General features: G+C 42.5%; 2 protein-coding genes across 2 annotated transcripts in view; one reads left to right on the top strand and one right to left on the bottom strand.

Annotated features, from left to right (window-relative positions):
• The window catches only part of GCM2 (glial cells missing transcription factor 2), an 8,257-nt gene extending 6,426 nt beyond the window's left edge, over positions 1-1,831 (bottom strand). The window contains exon 1 of the mRNA XM_035892724.1: positions 1,788-1,831. Coding sequence (XP_035748617.1) covers positions 1,788-1,831 — 44 coding nt within the window. The remainder of the gene's footprint in view (positions 1-1,787) is intronic.
• A 25-nt stretch (positions 1,832-1,856) lies between these two features.
• SYCP2L (synaptonemal complex protein 2 like) overlaps positions 1,857-15,241 on the top strand; it is a 26,649-nt gene continuing 13,264 nt past the window's right edge. Inside the window, 18 exon segments of the mRNA XM_035892725.1 lie at positions 1,857-1,892; positions 3,174-3,198; positions 4,195-4,280; positions 4,425-4,513; positions 4,615-4,649; positions 5,390-5,532; positions 5,995-6,047; positions 6,419-6,464; positions 7,266-7,358; positions 7,450-7,510; positions 7,935-8,083; positions 8,492-8,552; positions 9,758-9,768; positions 11,284-11,391; positions 11,833-11,902; positions 12,056-12,101; positions 12,763-12,808; positions 13,852-13,913. Coding sequence (XP_035748618.1) covers positions 1,857-1,892; positions 3,174-3,198; positions 4,195-4,280; positions 4,425-4,513; positions 4,615-4,649; positions 5,390-5,532; positions 5,995-6,047; positions 6,419-6,464; positions 7,266-7,358; positions 7,450-7,510; positions 7,935-8,083; positions 8,492-8,552; positions 9,758-9,768; positions 11,284-11,391; positions 11,833-11,902; positions 12,056-12,101; positions 12,763-12,808; positions 13,852-13,913 — 1,220 coding nt within the window.

Consider the following 15,241-nt stretch of genomic DNA (forward strand, 5'->3'; position numbering starts at 1 on the left):
TCCTTTAAGGTTACTCAGTTTCAAAGGTCCTGTCTGTTGGAGGCTAAGCCTGATGTTTCACCTTCGGATGTTGCGGTAAAATGAAAGTAAAGAAACAAATGAAGTAAAGCTAAATAAACAGAAAGCCTACAACTCTTAAAATAGCGTTGTATTTTCTCATAATTGGTGCTACAATGATTCAAATGTCCGTTTATTTTAATCACTAGTGGTTTGCTTTCCCTCCCTCTGCAGCTCGAATCGCTTCTCACTGATGCTTTTCAGGGGAAGGGATTTCAGAAAATAAGTGAACTGCTTCAGGAGAGAGAAATAGAGCCTCTCCAGAAATACAGCGAATCTCTCTTCAACCAGCTAGACAGAGCACTGAGAAAGGTGAGTACCTTAAATAATCTTAATCACGTTAATGCCCAGCTCTATGGGTATCGGACTAATAAAGTGTGGTGCTCTGTGTTTCTGTAGGAGCTGGACAAGAATGAGTTCCAGAATGTTTCGCTGCTGCTGAAATGTATTCAGCTCTTCTTTAAAAGCGATCTTCAAGAAGGGACGAGTTTGTTTATTGAGCAAGGACTGGTAGAAAAGATGAGTACAATACTACATAGGAGTTGCTAATATGACCTAAGGTTCCTTGCATTGGGAAAAGAACCCCAAGGGAGGGAGAGCTAGATGATGACTTCTTGGCCACGCAAAAACAAAAAAAAACATTTTAATATATGGCATAAGCTGAGTGGGGGAAAAACGTTTACTTTCATTGCATTGCTTTCAGTACAGCGGCTAATATCATGGCTTCACTTATTACCTGACTTAATGGGTTTATGGTTGGTTGTTTTTTTTTTTAAGCTGACAATGGAAGTTTTGCTGAGTCCCATCTGTGAAATGATATAGAATTTCTAAATACATTTTAAGTACTCCAGCAAAATACAAACTACTCATAAATTCTATCACTAAAATTGTGCTTTTATAACTTTAAAAGCTGACGTACTCTTTATGAATGTCCCTTTTTAGATACATAGCAAACCAGATGCATTTAATCTGCAATTGTATTTCATTTTTTAATGGCACAACACTGATTTCAGCTGGTAATATTTGTAGTAGCAGAAATGCACTTTTGCCTAAGAGGAGTAATACATGGATCTAACGTAGCTAGGATGGAACAGTTAACACTTGCTCTCTGTTAGCAGAGTTCTATCAAGGCATCCACAGTCCAAAATGTTGTAATTCTGCCTTGTCATCATGCTTTTCAGGGATACAGTTGCTCAAAATTCCTGTGTGGAGCAATTATTAATGAAGTTTCACCAATCTGAGCTCTGTACCTCCGGCGAAGCATAGATTTCTAGTTAGCCATAGGTGTGTGATGTTATGCAAGGTGTTTAATAACATAAAGTATTAAAATAATGACTTTGAATAAAGCTTGATGAATTTTTAAAATGTTATTTCACTGTGAATTGACGTCCTCTAGAAATTTCTGTAGGAGTTATGATGCTGCTAGCACTGTGCGTCGTCTCAAGGAGGTCCTGAGCACCAAGAGTGGGTGCCTTGAGACAAGAAAGGAGGACAAAAGGGGGGCTGGGGGGAACCCTGCTGAGCAGGTGTGAGGGTGGCACTTTTCATGTCCTCCTAGCAAAATTCAAGCTCCTTAATGCTGCGTAGGTTTTGACACAGTATGTGACTTTGAACTTCAAGGACAAAAAAAAAAACCCCTGTCTATGTGCATAAGGTTTCCTGCAGGTATATCTAGTTTAAAGATTGTTAACTCTTCTTCCCTGGTTTTAACTGACTCTTTTAACTTTTACCTGGTATCTTGGTTTGAAAGAGCAAGAGAGTTTGTGATCCTCATCGACCCGAACGAGAATAAATTTTTGATGTTACTTCTCGAAGACTTCTTTGACTGTGCATTGGTACGTACGTGTGCTGAGGGGGCAGAAGGGTTGCTTTTATTGGATAAGAAAGCCATTGCACACAAACATTGCACACAAGCTTTCTGTTAAAAAATATGAGTTATTCAGAGCCTGTACTCTAGGACCAGGCCTGGGATGCGGCTCAGGTGGTGGGGATGGGCGGTGCCCAGGAGCCTGCTCTGGGCTGGTGTTAAGCTGAGGTTGGATGCACCTGGGAGAAGCTGCTGCAGGGGCTGCACAGGGCTGCAGCAGTGTTTTCTCATTTTCTAACATGAAGCCAAGTGTATGTTTTTGCAGGGAAATGTGTCAGCAGTTCTGATGCATTTTGTGTGCTGAAGCCCTTGTTTAAAAACCCAACTTACTGCCACTGAGCTGCACCTTACGTGCAAACGTGTTTGCCAAGGTGGTCCTGGCAATTTGTTTCTATGGTGTTTGAAACAGCTGATTTAAAGAATAATCTGAACTGCTTACAATTCTCGTTTAGATTTCTATTTTAAATATTCATAACTTTAAAGGTACTGGTGGCCTAGTGATGTACATTTTCAGTAGGAAGAATGCTTTCAGCTTCTTTCCCCAAGCTGTTCCCCCAATCTTGTCTGTAGCTTGCTGTAACTGTGTCACTTTGTGCATCAGAATTTACTTGAATACTTATGACACTTTTTAGGAGAGTTGATAAAAGATATTTGAGCAAAATTAATTTTTCTTCTTTCTCTACTAACCACATTGAAATTATAAATATAAATTATTTATTTGTCAGAGCTTTATTTCTTTGTCTTCATGGTCCATTTCTTCCATATGCTCTCCCTGTGGAGGATGAAGTGTTGTTTTATTTGTGTTGTGTTTTTTAATTATTATTTTTAGTTTTCCTCAGTGGATTTTAACACTCTTCAGGTATCCTGTGTTATGAGATCTAGTACTGTAGTATGTAAAGATAAAATGTATTTTTACATAGGCCCATATGTGCAACAAAATTAATGAAGCGGGGCCCTGACATGGGTTTTCCGGGGAACCTCTCGGGTGCTCCTGAAATCCCCAGGGGAAGTGGGTGCTTTGCTCCCTTTACCCTCCCTGCTCAATGCCAACCTGTATGATCGGGGTGACCGTACGTGATATACCTGTATCAGGTGGCACTGCTTTTCTTGATGTGGGTACAGTAGTGTTTTATGTTATTTTAGCCCCTGAAAGGTGTAACAGTGGGGGCATAAATGAATCGGCACTTGGAGTACTGCTGTTCTTGGGTTGTGGTGTGTTAACGAAGGCTTCCTTTACTTTTTCCATCAGGTGATTTGCCGGTGTAGTAATGAAGGTCAGTATTGTTTTTCCTTCCATTCCTTGATAGCCTTGATATCCTCACTTGATATCTCGGTTTCAAGAGCATGTTTCTTTATTCTGCTTGAACTCTATTCCCTTTCTCTTCTCCCCTCCACTCCTTTCCTCCTCCTCTCTGCAATGCTTTCTTTAAATCCTCCTGCTAATTCCCCTCCAGTTAACTTTCATTAACGCTTACAATGGAGCACAAAACCTTTTACTCTTTCTCTTTGTTTCGAACATGCTGAAAGTAAAAAATCTCGCTGTGGTATCCTGTTTAAATGGTTGGCATCAAGTATTTCACTTGGTCAGAGTAAGCAAAGCTTCTGAAAGGACTTGAGGCTAGACAGTCTGCTCTTGCACATCCATTCCTAGGTGCTTCAGCTGTTATTCCCTTGCTGAAGGCAACCACCTCCACAGAATAACATGGCAACTCCTTCAGCCATCCTAACTAGACCGAGGGATGTCTGTCTGCCTCTTTCATTTCAGCAGCAAGATTTTTGTCTCTGGCTGCAGCTGGCTTTCCATTAGGGCAGGGGAGCAGCTGCTTTCAGAAAGAGCAAGTGTCCGTGAGCCCAGATGTCCAGGCTCACAAGTCACGTAGAGACAAAGCGTTATATTGCAGGGCGGGTAACTTGAGTTTATTCGTCCTTGTAGCTATTCTAGCGGAAGCAGAGCGGGCACGAGTGTCTCTTCTGGTTAATAATACTCAGGTGGTTTGCTCTCTTGACTTTGTCAAAAGCTGCACATCACGGATTTATCTGTTGTGGTTAGTAAGTAGCTTCTCCTTTCTGTATCTATTTAAATAGTTAATGGAGAAGCTGCAAGTTCCCTTTTCTGTCTAGGATTAGATCGTTGTAAGCTTTGTTTAAAACTGAATCCCTAGCTGGGATGTTTTTACTCCTTCAACGTCACAAACTGTAGTTGTGTCAGCTATCTTTTATAGGGAGACCGAGCTCGTTGCTAGCTGTAACCTTTCAAATGATTTTTCTAGGGAAGAAAGAGCTGGTGAATTTATTTTTACCTGAGCTAGGGCATCTGGTGACAGAAGCAAGTATTTGCTGCTCTCTGCGGCAGGAGGTAAGACTCCTACTAGGAGATGAAAATACAGACACCTGTGCACACAGGTGTGTGTAATTAGATAAAAAAAGTGAAAAATATGTTACTGAATTCTTTCCTTTTCTATTCTATTTCTATCCCACCCCTTCCTCTGTGGTGGGAAAGGCTTTGAGGACCCTCAACTCTATACTTGACAGTGTCCCGCGGGAGGAGAGAAAGAAATTCCCTCTGTCTGAAGAGATGTGCTCACTCACGTAAGTGGTTTTCCCTCCAGCTTTTCTTGCAGGGAAGACGGTGTTTAGCTACAGGAGTTAAAGTTATTTCTGCTTTAACTCATTGCATTTTGTTGTTTCAGGAAAGACCTTGCAAAAACTATACTGGAGGTTGGTGGTAAGAAGAACTTAATGGCTATTCTTATGAAGCTGTGGTTCTCTGGCTTATTAATTACAGATGAATTATAATTTAAATTATTTCCTTGTAGATAGTTGATTTTTGGGGAGGAAAATCAGATGGTACTTTAAGACAATGTTAATCAAAAATTGTTAGATGCAGCAATGCATTAGTTCTTTCTGGTTAGTATTAGTAATTCATATTAACTAATAAGAAAAGCTAAGCTGATGTCTTTAGAAAGGTAATTAGATCAGCTTTATGTACGTGCTTACAAATCATGCTTGCTGTTAGTCTTTAAAAAAATAAATTTCACGACTTTGCCAGGCTGTGGACAAACTTCAGTTAATAAGGTTAATAGCCTCTTGAGTGAAATCTTGTTTGTTTTCTCCTAGCAATGACACTTTCTAAGGTGTTACTTTGGTATGTGAAATGTAACTTAATTGTAGTGTGCAAGTGATGAGGCTTTGCCCTCGTCCCCTCCCTGATCCCCAGGAACACCTCCTGACGCAGGAGCATGTGTTGTGGTTAGCAGTGCTCCGCACCTCGACCTCGCTGAGCTGGGGGGAGCTGAGGATACCTGCAGCTGACACTTGGCTCTTACCCTCTGCTGTTTTCCTAGATCAAACTGAAGCTAGCTGATGAATACAACTGCATAGTATATTTGTGCAAGAGCAGCAATGCTACGACCCTCTGTTATGCTGCAGGGGGATACTTATCCTGTGCTTATGTTTACCATGTAGATTATGACCTTCAGGTTGCCCTTTCAGAAGCACTTTGTAGGTTAATGACAAGAAAATGGAGGGATGACCTTGTTCACCACTGGTTTGAAGATAGCTATCTTGCTGAAGCTTTCAAAGAGATCAAGGATAGAGAATTTGAGACGGTGAGGGTCCTTATTTTGAAAACAACATACTTGACGAGTCTGTATAGGGGCTAGTTTTGGTTGAGTTCAGTCGAGATGTCCTTGTAAGAAGTTCCTATGAAACTGATTTTATAAATACACAAAGTTATTTAGTTATTTGTGGATAGCGGTTATTCTTTTTTTTTTTTTTTTTTAATCTGGCAAATATAAAATGGCATATTGTTAAAATAGCTCTTATTTCTAAGTTATTTTACCTCTAAAGTATAAAGAAGTTAATTTTTGTGGTTTATGTTTTGAGGCTTGCTGGTCATAAGTTGGGTCTGACCATTTGTAGCAACTTGAGTGTTTCTTCCCCAGTGGCCTTTGGTTTTGCACTGACTAGTTAAAAGCTTTAGCTGGAGTAGAGATTAAACAGCCCAATAGAATAACTCTTTGCAAAGGAAATGTAGCCTGACCTTTAATACGATGTCATTTGTCTTGAAGGACTGCAGAAAATTTCTTAACCGGCTAAATGAAAGGCTTGGGGATGAAAGAAGGTAAGCTGTGAACCAACAAAATAAACTGGTGCTGTCGTTACGGCAGAGGGGAAAAACTAGGGTTGTAAACTGACTTGGGTTATATTAAAAAAAAAAAAAAATTTACATCACCTATGTGAATAATTAAGTTCTTCTTAAGAGGCTTTATTCATTCATTTTAATGGTGGTTCTTTTGAAAGTAAAATCAATGAAGACAATGCATCACTACTAAAATACTGTCTTCTCTAAGCTTCTCCAAGCTTAATTTACCTCTAGGAATTTATTAATTCTTTTTTGAACAATAAGATTAGTAACCAATCTTAATGATTTTATCTTTCATACATTCAACATCAGAGTTTGACTTTAGCACATGAAGTCTGCTTTCCTTCCAGAGTCTATTCATTTCCTTGCATATCTGCTTTTGCTGACATGAACGAGGTAATAGCCCTTAACTCTGTGATACCTTCCCTACAGTGTTACTGCTGTTAAAATGTTACTTTCTGTGGTGTATGGGGTTTATTTTTTTCCTCCCTGTTTTTCATTGAAGGGCTTAATTTTCTGGAGTATAGAGTGTAACCTTCTATTCTCGTTGCAAAGTTTGCTTGTTTGTCACTTAGCTCCCAACTTACTGCTGCTGACTTTGCTATTATATCAGCCAAATGATAGAGGCAGTGCTTCTCTTCATGGTGATGACAGAAGAGAGATTTCTAAAAGGAAGCAGGAGGACAGGACAACTCTGATTCCTCCATCAGAGGTGTTCCCAGACTGCCAGAAAACAAGATTAACCTCATGCCTGTGTAGGAGAGGTCATAGTCGCAGTTACAGATTCTGCAGATTGCTTTACTGGTCTTTAAGTAAATGTATTTGTGGCACCATTCCTGACTGTCATATCAAATAAAAACCAAGTCAATGGAAGCCAGTTCCACTGCTGCTGCTCATTTCAACTGATCAGAAACATGGGAAAATTTCACAGACTATTTCCTGCCACCAGTATGTGAGCATTTGCGTATTGCCTTTCCCTTGGCTGGTGTAGAGCTACGTCTGACTTTGTGGCTATGGGTGGGTGAGTGGTAGGCTGGCACCTTGCAGGTTGATCCCAACTCTTATTTCTGTAAAGTATGTGTACACATGTATGTAGAACAACTTCTTCCAATTTCATTTTGTTAAAGAAAACTGAGAATGAGACAGGAGTTGTGGGGTTTTTCTGGGAATGGCAGCACTGCGGTTGTGCTTCTCCAGGTGAAGAAGCCATCGGATGAGAAGCTGGAGGAGTTCTGGATTGACTTCAACACTGACAGCGAGAGTGTGACTTTCTATGTGGACAGTGATGAGGTAACAGCAAAGCCTATGTGGCCTTGAGCTCTGGCTTAATGCAGCAGGTGCTTGCTCAGCCCTTCTGATGTGGTGGCTTTGGTTTTCAAAGGGTGCTCTTTGGGACTCTGTGAGGCTGTCGAAAGAAGCAGTCAGCAGTTACAGCCTGATCGGTAAGGTTTTCCAACCAGAGTTATGCTCCATTTGGCTGTGGGTCCACAAGACAGATGGAGCCAACCTAAAGTCTCACCATTGCCAAAGAGAGTTCCTGTGTCTTATCTTTCTTCCTTCCTTGTTGTTGATGGTCACCTTGCACCAGCTCTGCTTGCTGGACTGTCTGTGGGCCTGTTCAGCACAATAACCTACCCTCCCAACCCAAGCAGGACGTGTTGAGGGGTCAGTTTATAGATGTGGTAGGGAATAGCATAACCATCTAGACCGGATGAGAAAGAAAGGGGTGGACAGAGTAATCAGAAATGCATGGGCAAGATGTAAAAGAGACTGTTTTAGAAAAACCCAAACACTTATTCAAATGTTTTTGGGGTGACAGACTGAATATCTTGCTCTAAAACAGATTTAACTGCTTTTTTTATGCAGAGGATGATGGAGAAAAGATTGTTAAAATTTACATGAAGATTCCTGCTACTCTTAACAAAACAGAGGCAACAAAAATCAAAATATCTTTCAGTGCTGAGTTTGAAATCTTAAGTATACTTAAAAAAGTCCTGGGAGACGAAAAAATGATGGTAAGCTCATAGTATGATTTTTTTTTTTTCTTTTCTAAACTGTATTTTACTTGATATGTGCTAGGCAAAACCTCAGTGGGGTGGGTTTTTATCTTTTGATAAATGTTAGTATAGTTATTTTTTTATACTTGTGATTCATCCACAGGCCATGAGGTTTATGGAAAACCTTACATGACAGTAAGTAGCTGTAGTGTAGTGGCTGTCGTTTATCCTTGCAGAAGCCAAGTTATTTCCAAATGGTCAACTCAACTAGCATCCAATGATTTGCCAAAGATTTGTTGCTGGCAATTAACAATTGTTAGCTATGTTATTAAGTAGCTGACTTTACTAGATAAAGATTCTACTTTTTTTTTTTTTTTTTTTTTTTTTTTATGGTCACTTTCACATGAGATTAATTCCCACCAACAGAGAAATATGGTTGAAGAGGAGTCTGTCCATGCTGGGAAGCAAGCCAGGCAGAACGAAGCAGGTGATTTTAAAAATTATTTTATTTTATGAAATTTTAATGGTTCAGTTTTAAAACTAGTATCTTTACTGGCAGTCCACAGCTTGCAATTAGCCACATTAAAAAAAAAAAAAAAAGCAACCCGCAAGCTCAGTCTTCTACTGTTTGTATCTCATGAGCATGGTAACTGCTGTTCGTGGCGGATGCTGAGTCCCTCTAGCCCAGGGAGCGAGGAAGGGTTGCCATGGCCTTGTGCTGCTGGGGCTGCGTGGGCAGGGGAACGGCTCACAGAGGCTGGATCCATGTGCTGGCAGGTAGCCTGGCCAGGCACATCTCAGCTGCTGGCAGACCTCTGGTGTGGGAAGAGTGTGCAGCAGTGTTTCTCTGCCTGCAGGTGCAGTGGGATGCACCCATCTGGCCTCCCTTGCTTGCCCTGTGCATGGTTCCTAGTTTGGCCGTGCAGGGCGGGTGCCTGTGGGAGACTCTCTGCAGCAGGGGACAGTGGCATCTGTGTGTCCATGGAAGCACAGGCCTTCTGATGAACCAGTGCTTGCACCGTGGCACTTAATGCGCTCTCCTCTGTGCAGCGGGTGCGTGTGTGGTGGTGCAGCCTCTAGCAAGGCTTTCTGCAGGGACGTGACTTCTGTTTCTTTCCACCAACGTGATGTGATAGCAAATCATAGAATCATAGAATGTTTTGGGTTGGAAGGGACCCCTAGAGGTCATCTAGTCCAACCCCCCCGCAGGAGCAGGGACACTGCTAACTAGATCAGGTTGCTCAGAGCTCCATTCAACCTGTCCTTGAATGTTTCCAGGGATGGGGCCTCCACTACCTCACTGGGCAACCTGTTCCAGTGTTTCACCACCCTCATTGTAAAGAATTTCTTCCTTATATCCAGTCTAAACCTACCCTGGTTTAGTTTAAAACCATTGACGCTTGTCCTGACACAGCTGGCCCTACTAAAAATATTTTCCCCATCTTTCCTATAGGCCCCCTTTAGGTACTGAAAGGCTGTAATCAGGTCTCCCCGCCGCCTTCTCTTCTCCAAGCCCAAATGGTGCTCTCTGGTCCTGTTAACCCACATTAAGCGGATGATGCTCTGGAGATGCCTGCTGCTGTCATGGAAGTGCAGCTGGGGGAGAGCAGAAATGCTCACCCACAGTCCCTCTTTGCAGAGAGAGATGAGCAGTAGCGCAGCTCCTCTCTGCAGGAGGTGACCCACTGCCAGAAATACCTTTTGTCGCAGGGCTGTCTCTGCATGTGCCCCAACTACAAATGTAGCTGCCTGCCTTAGGGTAGGAAAGGCTCTTAGCTGGACCTGCAGTAGCCATTATTTCCTTCTCACCAGCCTACAGCCAATGCTTTGTATTTCTTTGAATTGGGCACATTGAATTTTCTGTGACAAAATGGTGTCATTTCCCATGCTGCCAGTGAACGCCTACCTGCAAGATGTTTCCTTCCAGGATCATTGGGCCGAGTTTAATTTTGTTCCAAATATGATAGATGTCGAGGGAACACAGAGCCTGAAGTACAGGTGTGACGCTGGGGTGCCTGACCCAAAGGAAGGTCCAAGCCCAGCAATGGTCCGAGAGGAAGAGAAACTCGCTCCTTCCTTTGCCTGTACCCTGCTCTGAAGTTATTCTGTATATCCCCACCAAGGCTGTGACCCACAGTTTGAGGAAAAGCTGCTTTCAGCACAAAAGCAAGACATGCGTGATCAAAATAGGTCTTAAGCAGAAAATATTTCCTCGGCTTAATTTCAGGATCAAAGTATCTGGGAGGTAGCTTTATTCTGTACAGTGATCTTTTCTCTTTGAAGGCCAGGATATGTCCTTGCTGCAAAACTGGCTGTACTTCAGTTTTTAAAGTGATTTATTTTTTGTGTGGATTATTCCTTGGTGTAACGTGCTTAACAGGACCTCTGAGACAACAAACTCGCAGGTCTCTTTCTACTGCTACTACCCACCATCTCAGAAAATGAATCACAAGTTTGAAGAACCCCTAAGTTAGGCAGCATTCTTTCTGTGCTTGTGTTAAAAGCAAATTTTTACTTTCCTCTTAGTTACTGTGCGTTTCAGATTCCTCCAGGTGAATACTTGAAAGAGCTACTTCCAGCTTTAGATGTCTGAGACAGTAACTTCTTCAGTAGTCCTTCCCACTTCCCCCCAGTTACAGCCCAAAATGAGCCAGAATGGAAGACCTCTGGATTCTGGAGGTGTAGGTGAGGGAGAAGCTCCTTCATTAGTGTCCACCAAGAAGCATATGCAGAAGTATAAGGTGGGCACTACTACTTGGAGCAAGCAAGGAGTATGAAGGGCAGCAGGTAGTTCGTACGTAGTGAAACAGCTTTTGCGGTGGCTGGTAGGGATTTGGTGCAGGGAAACAGATGGTGGAAGGTTCTGCTGGTCTGTTGCGTTAGCCAGCCACAAAGGGTTGTTCCATGTCTTCCAGAGCTAAGAGTCAAGGTACCAATAAGATGATAAGCTGCTACATCTCCCTGCAGTATGAAGGCCTTTGAAAGGGGTAGGCTCAAGATGCTGTTTATTTAGCATTGAGGTTCTGTGCTGGGTAATTTGGAGATGCTTGATGTTCTGTTAAACATGATCTTGAGATGTTTGTGCCTAAAAAGTTGTACTGTTATGCTTTTATGCAAGTGTGTAAGAATGGCAAGGGAGGGGTGGTGGTGTGTGTTCCGCACACATTGGTACTGCAATGACATTCTCACCCCATTGCTGTTCTGCAGCGGTATCAGAGTCCACTAATCCGCAGAGGAGGAAAGATCCTTCAAACTCTGAAAACACAGAGACTCCATCAGACAACCTAGCCTCTCAGCACAGCCAGCAGTTAACGGGCACCGTAGCAGTAAGTGTTTGGTGTATGGCAAAAGAGACCTTTGTGCCCCTTTTCCCCCTCCTCCAGTCTGCTTTTTCATAGACATGGTTAAAACTTTCTTTCAAAGAAAACCAGTTTATACCCAGATCTGACAATGTTTTCAAACCCCATCTTATATTGGTGGGAAGTCAGCTTAAACACTTGTCTCCAGAGCTGCAATTTTGGCAAAACTTCTTTAAAAAGAAAGAAGAAATTTTACTCCCTCTTATAAGGGGATGCTGGGATGCTCTTAATGAGAAGCTCACAGTATCACTTATATGCAGCCTAAAATGTTTTTATGTGTGGCTAATGATGAACCTGTCATCCAGCTATTGCCACAGGCTAGCACTAAAAATCTCTGTTCTTAAAAAAACCCCCACTTCTTTATTGGTCCTGTGCACGCTCCGTTCATGGTTTCATGTCTCTGAGCAGAAAACGGCGAACTCTGCTGTCACCGTGATTACAGTGAGCCAGCAGACTGACATGGAAGATGCTAACCAAGGCTCAGGTCAGGCATGGCTCCCCTCAGTTCCTTAAGTCTGACCCAGTTAAGCATCACCCAGGTGACACGGTGAAGGCTTTGTTTTTGTGGGCCTTACAGCAAAAGCAGATAAAGCTCCAGAGGGTGAAGCCGTAGTTTCCTTGTCTCCTTCAGGAAAAAAGTCCAAAACTCCATCCCCAAGGACAAAAGCTAAGCCTAGGTGAGTGTCTTGCAGACAAAAAGTTGCGAGGTGGCTTTTTTTTCTTGTTTTGTGGGGGTTTTTTTGTTTCCCTCCCCTGGGGTTTTAATGCACATGATTTTGAGGTTTATTCCATCAATTAAATGGGAAAAAAAGATTCTGTTTTGCCACTCTGGCTAGCCAGGCTGGTTGCCCAGAGTTACAATACTTTGGAGGTGCAGAATGATGATGTTTGGTTACTGGCTTGGCTGCTACTTCGGTGTGACTTTTCTCTCTCTTCATTGATTTAATCCAAATACAAGATGAGTGTACAGCTGTATTACAGAGAGTTTAGCTGTGTAGCTGCAGCTCACCAGATATGGAGCCTCATGAGGATCCATATGAGGAGCTCCATAATGAGGACCATAACTTTTGTGAAAGATCATGCGGGTTTGAGTTCACCTTGGCATGAGTAATACCTTTTTTCCAGAGCTTTGCATGACAGCATTTGTTATAGTTAACAAGTTGGACTTCTCTAGAGCTACTGATTAGCTTTCTTCCCATCACACCTTTTAAACCACTGCTTTGATGCTAATTGGTGCAAGTTTGCCTCCCTCTTAGTACTTCACAAATCAACTCTTTGGGCTTTGAATGAAGAGCCCTTCAGCACTGTATTCCCCTTCATGTGTCTTCTTGTCTCCAGTGAGAAGCCCCTAGCAGAAGAACCCATGGAGGAGTCTATGCCAAAGGTATGTTTGCCTTGAGGCCTACCTGAGTGATGAGATGTGGGGCAGGGAAGAGATGGGTGGAGTTGCAGAAGAAAGCTAGGATGGGTTGACCCACTCCTGCCCTGGAGGGCATCCTGAGCCCATGTAGTGTCATATCTGATGTCACGTGCCATTTAGCATCAGGAGTGAGCTGCACAGGGAACATCTGCCAACCTCATTCTAGCATGACCCAACCAAATAATTCAAGCTCAGCTGCTTACTCAGTTCATTTACTCTCTGGCAGCAGCACACTGTGCTTCTGCCTAGGAGTCCGGTGTGTGGGCAACCATCCCGGCCCTGTGTGGGACAAACTCACATGTCACAAGACTTAAGCATGGTCTGCAAGAGCAAAGGTTTGCTTCCCGAAGGGAAGCAAGTCTTGGAATTCTACAGACATGTTTGTTCAGTTTTCTATCTGAGCTCTAATGGTGCTGCCACACTAGATCTCTCTCTTCTCCTGGCATGGGAGCTTGCAACCTGGATAAATTAACAAGAAGTAACTGAGACCCATCTGTAGTTGTGTTTTTTTAGACAACTTGAGCACTTGGAAATTTCTGTTGATGTGTCCAGGTATAAAAGAAATAATCTATGCCCCGCATGAGAGAAATTCTCAAAGCAATAATTTTAATTTAGAGTAGGTACTTCGCTTATATGAGAAACCACATTTTAGACTTGTTCTTGGGTTTGCATTTAGAGATACTAGGTTTAGATTTTTTTTTTTAAATTCTTTTTTAACTGATACTTCAAAGGTTTTGTAACACCTGACCACTGCACTATGAATTCAAAGCTTTTGAACTACTACTTTCTGTACCCTCGCTCCCTTGGCCCCCGAATTTCAGCTCTGGGAGTCCCATGTTTTTCTGGTAGGAAAGAACTGGAGGAAACAGTTGTGCCTGGACAGTTGTTGTGAAAGGAGGAATGAAGTTTCCTGACATGCCTTATCTCTGCTTTTAGCAGGCATCTAGGACAAGAACGTGACTTTGCATATTGTAGTTTTAGATCCCGCAACTCTTTCTTTTCAGAAGGATGTTACCTGGGAAAAGAGAATCAGAAAAACCAGTTTGGCCAAGCAGAGGACTGAAGGCAGGTATGGCACAGGAGCCCTGGGCCCATGCAGGGAGTGGTGTGCCAGGTGATTTTAGACCATTTCTAGTGCTAATGGGGGGAGGGTGTGCCCCTGGGGTGGGCTGTCTGAGCAGCACAGACAGAAAAAGAAGCGGGAGGCTATGAAGGGTCGTGACTTTTTGGGTCCCCAAAGTGATAAAGACATCAGAAGCTAACTCTACTCTGCCAAAAATGCCCTCACCTTTGTGATACCATGTCACGTTGGCTTTTCTGTTTTTCCTCACTCAATTGTAATCCTCCCATCCTCCAGTGTTATGAGTGGCAGCTTCTTTCACAAATACGTAAGCTTTTTTGGGTATTGTCCTGGTTCTTTGGCATAGTGTGTCCTAGAGTCTGAGGACAATCTCCTTCTCTGTTTGACCCCTTCCCTCGCACCCATACCTCCGTTTGCTTGTGTTGAAAGCTAGTGGCACTGGGGGCAGAAGCACTCGAGGATCTGAGGGCCGTATGCCGTCTGTGGCACGGGAAGTCTGTCTTGTTGCATCTTCCTCCTGCAGTCTTTGCCAAGTGTTGTCTTCAGATTAATGTCTGCTGCTGGGCAGGAGAGCAAATGAACTGTATGTGAGGATCTTTGCTGCAGTTCTGGCTGTTCCAGGGCTTCCTTGGGTGTCTGGCTTCAGTCTACTGACTCTTAGCTTAAAAAAACCCCCAAATGTTTAGATTATTTTATTATTTTTTGATTGCTTGTAGATAAGGATGGGAAAAAATGATGCAGAATGTCATCATTACTACAGGTTCTGGATTTTAAGATCGAATAACTTGATGCAGCAAATACAGGTGGTAAAACAGACTGTAGAGGTTCGAGGTGGAGAAAGTGGTCTTAGTTCGGTCATTCTACTCCCTCTAGTGTTTCGTACCAAAATGAGCATTCCTTTCCTTCAGGAGGCTTTGACGAGAAGAGCTCAGTTCTTTAGTCTTCCTAGTCTTTCAATAGCAAGAAAGGGAGGATGTACTGTATGTTGAGCAATAATTGCAGGATTTTTCAAGTAGTTACGAATTGGAGAAGGAAATAAAGGTACAGTTAAGCTTAAATGCTGAAAGACATGAAAACAAAATCTAGATGCATACAGAGAAGTGATTAGACAACAAACAGTGAATGTTAGAATTTTCAGGAGGGAATTAAGTGGATTTTTTTTTTTTCTCTTAAATGCTTCTGAAATTATATTTCCATTCATTACTTCTTCCTACCGCGTGCTATTGTTCGTGATGTGGGAACAAGATGTCCACTACATAAACAGGGACAAGCTGATTTGCATCATCTGAATATTTCTCTTAAAATTAAAAATTTAC

This window comes from Egretta garzetta, unplaced genomic scaffold (assembly GCF_000687185.1).
Source record: "Egretta garzetta isolate BGI_Z169 unplaced genomic scaffold, ASM68718v1 scaffold1324, whole genome shotgun sequence".
In the NCBI taxonomy this organism is placed as follows: domain Eukaryota; kingdom Metazoa; phylum Chordata; class Aves; order Pelecaniformes; family Ardeidae; genus Egretta; species Egretta garzetta.